The sequence below is a fragment of the Centruroides sculpturatus genome, unplaced genomic scaffold (assembly GCF_000671375.1).
Source record: "Centruroides sculpturatus isolate CEXI.00-Female unplaced genomic scaffold, Cexi_2.0 scaffold1720, whole genome shotgun sequence".
NCBI classification, from domain to species: Eukaryota; Metazoa; Arthropoda; class Arachnida; order Scorpiones; family Buthidae; genus Centruroides; species Centruroides sculpturatus.
Window position 1 is genome coordinate 46,179 of NW_019385970.1, and position 8,953 is coordinate 55,131.

The 8,953-nt window shown below is 30.3% G+C and overlaps 1 protein-coding gene across 1 annotated transcript; it reads left to right on the forward strand.

Moving 5' to 3' along the window:
- The first annotated feature begins 494 nt into the window (after positions 1-494).
- On the forward strand, positions 495-7,595 carry LOC111612873. The gene is made up of 6 exons (XM_023354154.1): positions 495-642; positions 4,113-4,187; positions 4,298-4,374; positions 4,805-4,856; positions 5,554-5,652; positions 6,718-7,595. The coding sequence occupies exons 3-6, from the start codon at positions 4,300-4,302 to the stop codon at positions 6,819-6,821; spliced, it is 330 nt and encodes a 109-aa protein (XP_023209922.1). The 5' UTR covers positions 495-642; positions 4,113-4,187; positions 4,298-4,299; the 3' UTR covers positions 6,822-7,595.
- Positions 7,596-8,953: the final 1,358 nt, after the last annotated feature.

Consider the following 8,953-nt stretch of genomic DNA (forward strand, 5'->3'; position numbering starts at 1 on the left):
TAATATTGTACGGTTATAGTGAATCTATTATTATAATATATATGTATATATATATATGTGTGTGTGTATATATTTCGAAGAATAAGGGAAAATCGGAACTAACGAATGCGATAATGCGATAACTTTAATTTTTTACACTTTTGCTGATTGTAGTAAGCAGGTTTCAAAATTTCACCGAAGTTCAAATAAAGTTCAGGATGTCAACAATACAGAGTAGAACGTTTATTCCTAAATGTATAAAATATCTGTATTTATGATATCACAATCTAAAGGACATTATGTGTATTAAAATCCTCGTCATAAGTCACAGCCTGATCACATTATTATTAAATCGCAGCAATAATTTATACCACGTATAATTATTTTCACAAAAATGTGCATATTTGCTACGCTCTGCCTTCTCCTACAAATAGATTATCAGAAATTAATGATTAATAAGCTTATCAGTTAAATTTTCCGAAGATAAAGAATTTATTGCGCATTGGTATGAAATATTGTATACTTGTGTAATGAAACATTTAAAAATCTTTCTAATATCTGCGATTATTTAAAATTGCTATTTCTCATATTACAATGAGGAAAGTTGGCAGTAAAAGTTTACAGTAATCCACGCGTATTTTACTTGCCGAAAAAGCATAAAATGTAAGTGTGTGTTTAAGTATTTATGACGTAATTATAGAATAAGCACTAAAGCATGACTATAAAAGTCAAAACATTAAGAATAAAATAATTAACTGCTGTATTTTGTGGCGTATACTTATTTGTTTTCTGCTCAGATCAGTAATTTTTACTGGTTAATTTAAAGTTTATTCAGAACTATTACTTGTTACAAATCAGCAACATGCTAAGCAGCAGGAAACCTTGTACATTGTTTCTGATGATGTATACATTAATTAAATAATTAATAAGAAGACAATAAAATTACGACATGGCCATAATAGCCGAGAATATTTACAGTAGTAAGATATAAACAATTATATACAAGGTGGGTATTATGAGAGAAAAGTATACAGAACAAGCGCAGATAAAAAACAAAATTAAAAAGTTAAATAATATTTCTATACTGAGTATAGATTTTGTGTAAGTTATAAATAAACTATTTACAGTATTAATATTTCGGCTTTTACATTTTACAAACATTGGCACTTATAATTACAGAAAATTCATATAAAAACTGTACAATTACGAGATATTATAAAATACAGTCGATACAAAGATTACATAATTATATAGAAATAATTTTATGAGTAAACAGTTACAATAAAAGTTTTTACTTTTACATACAAAGGCGTAGGTGATTACAATTACAGTCGAATCAGAAGTGGTTTTATTGCCGCTGATCATTAAATACAAATTTATTATTAGCATTTTTCTATATAATATTTTCAGTGCCAAAGTATAGCGCGTTGTGTTCCCTGTAAGAAAAGTTCTCATGGTCAACTTTTAAATTGAAGTTAGCCTCATCACAAATTTTATTTATTACAATAATTGCATTCCCTTTCTTATTTTCAAAAATGAGGGCGCATCTCGCTTTTCAAATGACCCTCTTGGTCAAAGCAATAACACAATTAATTAAGTAATTATTTTGGTTTTCAACAGGGAAATCAGAGAGGAAGTTTACGTTTTGCCAGGAGATACATATAGGCCTACTAAAAATTTTATCTACCCAGTGCCAAGTTTGCTCAGCGATGTGGCACTCAAAAAATATGTAACAGATACTCTCATTGTGATCACACCGAGGACAACGAGCAGTACTTCTCCGACTCTGTTAAGGAGGAATCACACTTGTGGCGCGGCAAGGAAAAGCGGTGCTGCAAACGCGTCTTCGCCGCGCGGCAGCGCAACCACACAAGCGGCAATCCGTTTACATTTCGGCGCATCCGTTCAATATTCAAGATGGCGAACGATATCGACACTGCCGATACCCACGTGTTTACAAATTTTGTTTTGTACGGCTTGTTTTACTTAGCTAAAAGCATTTGTCGAAAATTCGAATGAAGATTTTGGATTAGAGATATTATATTGGCAAGAATCTCGGCAAGATATTTTGTTGGATCGATAAAGAACTGATGTAGCCTACTGTACAAAATAAGCTTGTTTTTCGATTAAAATCTCTTGATAAGGAATACTATTTCGACTAAGATTCGGTTGTTTTGTTCTTTGAATTAAAAAATATATGATTATTTGTGTAGAATTTGTGTTAAATTTATTATTCTTTCCTCTTTATTCTGATGTTCCGCGTCGAACTTTCCGCCATTATAACACCACGTGATTGTATTTTTTCACGTGACTACCGGACGAACTGTTATTGGCTGAAAAATACGCGTCTTGGCAGCGGTGGCCACAAAAGATAGAATTCAACCAACTTTTGCGACACGAGAAAAGCGGCACAAAATCGACTTCTCGGCGAGAAAAAGTGACTTCATTCTGTCGCTTTTCCTTGCCGCGCCGCACGTGTGCATCCGGCTTTATACATAACAGAGGGAAAGTACTGCAATCGATCAAAAAATGACCCATCAATTGTTCTATATTTTTGGACTTAGGACACCTGGAAAGGTCGACAAATGTAAAAATATTTGGGCTGTTTTTCTGCGTGTATGAACGTTCGTGTTTGTGTGAAAACTCTTCTGTATGAAGCTTAATAATTCCTGATTTTTGTTGAAAACTTCTGTAATTATGCACGGACGTTTGCGTATTAGGGGGATTTATGCTGTTAAATTTTGGTGATTAAAGCTCGATAATGTGGAGAGATAAAGCAAAGTCGCGTGTGATATCTGGACTTAATGACTTTACTCGTTATGAGCATTTACAATTTTTACGGAACCCATCCCTATTTTCAAAATTGAAATGTTTTTTTATAGTTCAAAAATTGAGTTCAAAAATTTAAAAATAGTTCAAAAATAAATTTATGTAAGCTGAATTGAGATTAAAACGCTACATTTTTCTAGTGTAGTTCTGCCATTGTTATATGCTATGCTGTGTGTTTATATAATATACCCTATATACATAAATTTTGTTCTTTTCTAAGTATTGATTTGAAACTTAAATGGTGTATATAAAAATAAAAATCAATACGAAATAAAATATGATAACACAGCTAAAAAGATTTTTTTACACTCGACGGACTGAAGTTTTTCCTCGTATCTGACAACTCGCATTTTATTTACTTGTATTTAAGGCAGAAGAATGATAATTTGAAGACATACATAAGTCCGGTCACAATAGATTTTAATAATAGTAATTCGAGAGGTGGCTTTATCCCAACGTTCTTTTCATTCCGAAACTCGGTAAATATAACCAAGTGTGAAATTTAATAATGTGGGTGCTTATGAATGCGCTAAAGTGACGTTTTTATTTATCTCTATTTATTCTAATTATCAATTTTAAAAAATAAAATAACACTAAACAATCCTTCGAAATTTAAAACAGAGGATATAATAAAAACGGGGAAAAGAAAGAGACAGACAGACAGTCGGAGATGAGTTGGATCCAAGCAGTTTCTATCAAATATAATATCGATTATACAGGAAAAATTTACAAGTTTCAGTACAAGTCAGTAAAACTTCATGTCGTGTTTAAGCTGAGTAGGCTCTCGGAGTTGCGTGTTCTGCAAAATTCTCGAACACATTGAATTATTTGTATTGTTCCTCTTAAGTTCGTATATAATTGGACAGACCACATTTTTCAGGAAAACTGTAATAGATCAAATCATTTCCTTTCTCTTGCTGAATTTTGTCAGTGGTAAGTGTAGGTAATTACACGATTACAACTTAATTGGCTATTATTGGGTTCATATATGTCAACAATAATATGGCTTCAGTAAAAGCTGGAAGCCTCGACAAGGCAGGAAGTTCTTGACGCAAAATATTAATTTTATGATGCACACTTACCAAACGTAATTTTCGAAGTGTAGTTTCTTTAAACGTTTTGCAAATATAAATAAGCATTACGTATGCAGATATACTCTCAAGTGTCAATTTACAAGAGTTATTACATAAGTTTTTGTGTAGATATCTTTCACATAAGAATTACTTATCATATAGATATATACATATTATACAGACAATAATAATAGTATCGTATTTATAATTTATTTATGTTTATCGATACAGAAGGACTCGACTACTAAAGTATCCTGTATCTGAAAATCTATAGGCATAGAGTTATATTCAAGTGTTATATATAAGGTAAATAGTTTATCTGCTTACTCGAACACCGTACTTTTAATAAGATTTAAGTAAAAGGAAGAAATTTGCCAAATTTATGTTATATTTAAATTATTAAATTTGAATTAAAGAAATGGCAGAAGCACATGCTTCAAGTGAGGAGAAGAGTGTCGTCGTTTCTCCTGTTAATTCCATAGAAGTTGCTGAAGTAAGTTCAAAATAAATTTTATTTTAATCTAAATTATGAATTATTGTTTTATGACATTTAATTTGCTGCAAATTAAGAAAATAAACTAAGAATAGAGTTGGCATATACCTAATTTTTAATTGTTTATCTGAAAAATTGATTGCTGTAATTTCAAACAGTAACAGTTATCATGTTACGCTTGCAAAAGAGATTACTCAAGTATAATTATATTTAAGTTTCCAACGTAGCATATTAGTATATTGATACCCACCACAATAGAACAGTAAAGTGATAGTGAAGAGTTTCACTAAATCGCAATCAAATTGAGTGCCCTCGAAACATTATAGTGGTGCTTTAATATTAAATATACTTTATCTTGTTAATTTTACTTCGTATAAACTGCACTTTAGAGTAGTTTAATGATTGTAATTAATATAATATTTAATTACAGGCAATTTATGGCGTGACGCAAAATGAAAATATGTTTAAGGAACTTGTAAACGGTAAACGGTTTTGTATGCGTTATTTAATAAATAAAATAAGAAAATCTAGGAAAATCGCGTTGAATGTTAAAAGACAATAATTTACTCTCATTAAATTACAGTAGAGCGTCGATTTTCCGAAATTCAATCATCCGAAACGTCAATCATCCGAAAGAATTCCAGTCGGCAAATTTAAATTTTCGCCAGTGCTGTGGCACTTCAATCTTTGGCTATGTCTTCGGCTACTCAAATATTTTACGTTTTTGATACTAAGTTAACATCTGAAGTATAATTTTTTATTGTTTTTATATTTTTCAATATATTTATTTTGTTTGTACAAAATAAAAAAATAATTTTTAACGATACAATAGTCTTTGTTAGGCTTAACATCGACGAAAATTTAACGCGAAGCGACACTCAACGGAGAAAAATTTCAACATCGAATACGTTAAACTATTTTTTCGTACACAAATCGGTTATCCGAAATATCAGTTATACGAACAACCCCAGTCCCCAATTGATTCGGAAAATCGACGCTCTACAGTATTGTATTTTACACAGAGATAACCAGAAGTGTATGAGGATTTCCGTTAGCCTGGAAATTATTAAAAATAAATAGATTTACACACATTACATTTATGATTATATAACTGTTATTGAATTACGGCGTACAATTATAATTCGGAAAAAATAATATTAAATTGCCTATTAATTTCAGTGAAGAACTGTAATCAACTTCACGTTGGGTCAAAAATTGAATTTCATTTGTCAGAATCGAAAGCAAGTTCCTCAAAGAAAGAAGACAAAGAAAGAGATGGTAAGTGTGTGTTTTTACAGTCAACGTTCGAAATAAAACCATTGTAATTGTCGTTTCTGTGTTTTTGTGTGCCGACAAGGAATATTTTATATTTACCTTTATCAATATTAAGTTTTATGTTAAATATTACGTAAATTTTTTAAATACATAAAGTTCTTTATACAGAATTTATATTAAACAAAAGTTGTAATTTGCATTGTTTAAAATTATTTAAAATGATAATTGATATCTTACAAATTAGCATAAAATATTTTTAAATAAAAATAATAGAATGCAGTTAAATTTTCTGCTTAATTTAATTAGAAAAAGCTTGATAAAGTTCTGTTTAATAAGATTCACTGGAAAGCTTTCCATTGTTTTAAACAGATTTTTTTCTACTTTGTAAATTAAATATATAAACGGCTTAAATATATATATACATTTGTTTTACATTTGTAATTTACATTTGTACATTTGTAAATTAAATTTTAAGTATAGAGATCAGTTAAATTTCCATGTTTGTTCCTTATAGGTAATAACATATACATTCGGCATCTTTCTCTAATTTTTACATAAAGTCTTGTTACTATATAAAAATCAATTTTAATCTACTTTTTAATATTAAAAGTATTTGTTGTAACTTAAAAAAAACTGTTAAAGTAGCGTCCAGTTGTTATTAATATAGAATTGTGAAATTGAATTTTGTGAAAGACAGACCCACAACTAACGTATTGTCATTGATATAATGGATTCTATAGTATTAAATCATTATTGGAAAAAGATGAACCTTGGTACATCATAAATACTGTATATACAAGAACGGCAGCCAGAACTATCGCATTATTCTTTTCAAAATTCTTTCTTATGACAGTCGTAAATAACTCCCTTTTCAGTTATAAAACGTACTGTGCCTAGTTTAACATAAATACCTCTTTACGACTCACTGTAAGTACTAATGCTTTGATGCATTCGACCATAAATCATACCACAAATATGGCCGAAAGTTTCTTATAATTCGCAATACGAAAATAAAATGAAAATAACCAACACGATATTTTACTAATTATGTTTTTTTTTTTCTTGCAGCAATGTTGAATAGTTGTTGCCAGATGCTGAAAAACAAATACAAGACTTACTTTTCTTACATGAGATCCTTTTTGTGGGAGGGCAAAAAAAAAGTTTTCCATTAAAAGATTATTTCGTAGAATTGACTGTAGAGAAGGCAGATTTATTTGGAAAAAATAGCGGAGAGAAAATAAGCCTGAATGAGATGTTTTCCATTCAAGAAGGCGGACACCAAACTATTTTAGTTACGGGGGATCCCGGTTATGGCAAATCTACTTTGTGCAAGAAAATTGTGTACGATTGGGCAACCACTGATTACCTCAAACACTTTGATTTAACTTTTATTGTAATTTTACGAGAATTAGGCGATAAAAGTGTAAAGGATGCATTACTCGATAATATGCACGAATACTTGTCAATTAATAAAGATTGGAAATTTCAAGACAGACAATTAGATTAGGTTAGATTAGGTTAGATTACATTAGATTGGGTTAGATGAAATTGTAGAAAAGTCAAAAATTCTGAAATTTATAAGAGAAGAATCGTTTCATATTACTTATCAAATGACTATTGTGGTTACGAGTCGACCTCAAGCCGCTGAAGATATTAGGGAAGACATGAACATGCGACTTTCGTTAGAGGGATTTTCTCCAGAATATCAAAAAAATACATTCGAATAATGTTTAAAGAACACAAAAGTAAAGCCAAGGAACTCTATTGTGCACTGAAAGAAATCGGATTTTACAAAAAAATATCAGAATGTCCACTGATGCTGCATATGTTGTGTTGCCTTCATCAGAATGGAGAAATAGAAGAACTTGAAACGATGACTGATTTATACATCAGAATATTTACTCTTATATCAGAACGTTATGTTAGAAAAACAAATTAGCAGAGAAAGTTTAAAAGAGGAAAATATTTTGTGGGAGAAAATTTGCTACTAAAATTGGTAAAAGAAGAAAATTTAGCCTCAGAACTCTTGAGGAATCAATTTCCGAAAGAAGATGAATACAATTTTATCATTGGACTGGACATTCTCGTTCTTGATTCATTTTCTGAATGCGATAATACAATTGAATATAGTTTTCTGCATGACACGTTTCTCGAATTTCTATCAGCTTTATTGCTGTATATCGAAAATGTTTCATTTCCTGGTTATATTTCAGAAATGGAATTATTATTTCTATTGGGATTTTATAAGGATAAACCTTTAGCCAAAAATCTTTTAACATACGTAAAAGAACACAGGTTCTCACCTCAATATATGCTTCGAGTTCACAAAACACTCAAGTTGAAAGCAAATTGGGAACAATTTTGTTTTCATTCCAATGTGGTATTTCGTTTTTGGAAATCCGGTACTTATCAATATTTTACAGAGCTGTTGAAACTGTATGCATTTAAAGAAGTGTACATCGTTTTCCGTGAGATACCGGATAAAATTGAGAATTACGCAATTAATTACTTGAACAATTGTACTTCTCCAAATAATTTGAAGACTTTTTTTATCCTCCAACTTGACAACAGACCGTTTTCGGATTATAAATACGATATCAGAGAACCTGTTTCACGTCTTCTGAATTTGATTAATAAAAATAACACAAATAATTTGGACATTTTTCTTGTTGGCGTGATGTTGCCTTACTGGCGTCCATTGATCAGATTTAAGAAAGTAAATCACGATTTGAATTTCTCTCGTGACATGCTGAAATTATTGAATGTAAGTGAAAACGCAGAATTAGTTTCACTAGAAACACGTTTTATAAGTTTGAGTTTTATTATTTCATTGGAGCAATACGAAATTTTCGAGATCATATTATAATTTCAGTCAGCCCGAAAACAGAATTAAAAATGTGTCATGATGTATAAGACTTTCGAGATATATATCAGGTTTTTACATAGAAGAATCGTCTAATTTTTGAATGACAAAGCTTCAATTAATGAAATGAGTAAGCTAAAATGTTAAACGATGTGAGTGTTCGATTAAACTATCCTTGTGAGAATATAACTTTCAATAGTTGTTCGTTCCTCTTGTGAATGGAAAAGAAAATGAAATTTGTATAGTTTCTTAAACACTAATGTAAACAAAACGTTTCCTGTAACAAATAACGCTGTGTTACTTAAAGTCTGTTGCATTCTTAACAATTTTTAAGACTTGAAAACGAATACGAATGAAAAGTGGCTAACGAAAGAGCGGCCAAACGACTAACAATTGTCTTTTGTTATAATTATTATTTTCATTTTATTGTGCTTGCGAGGT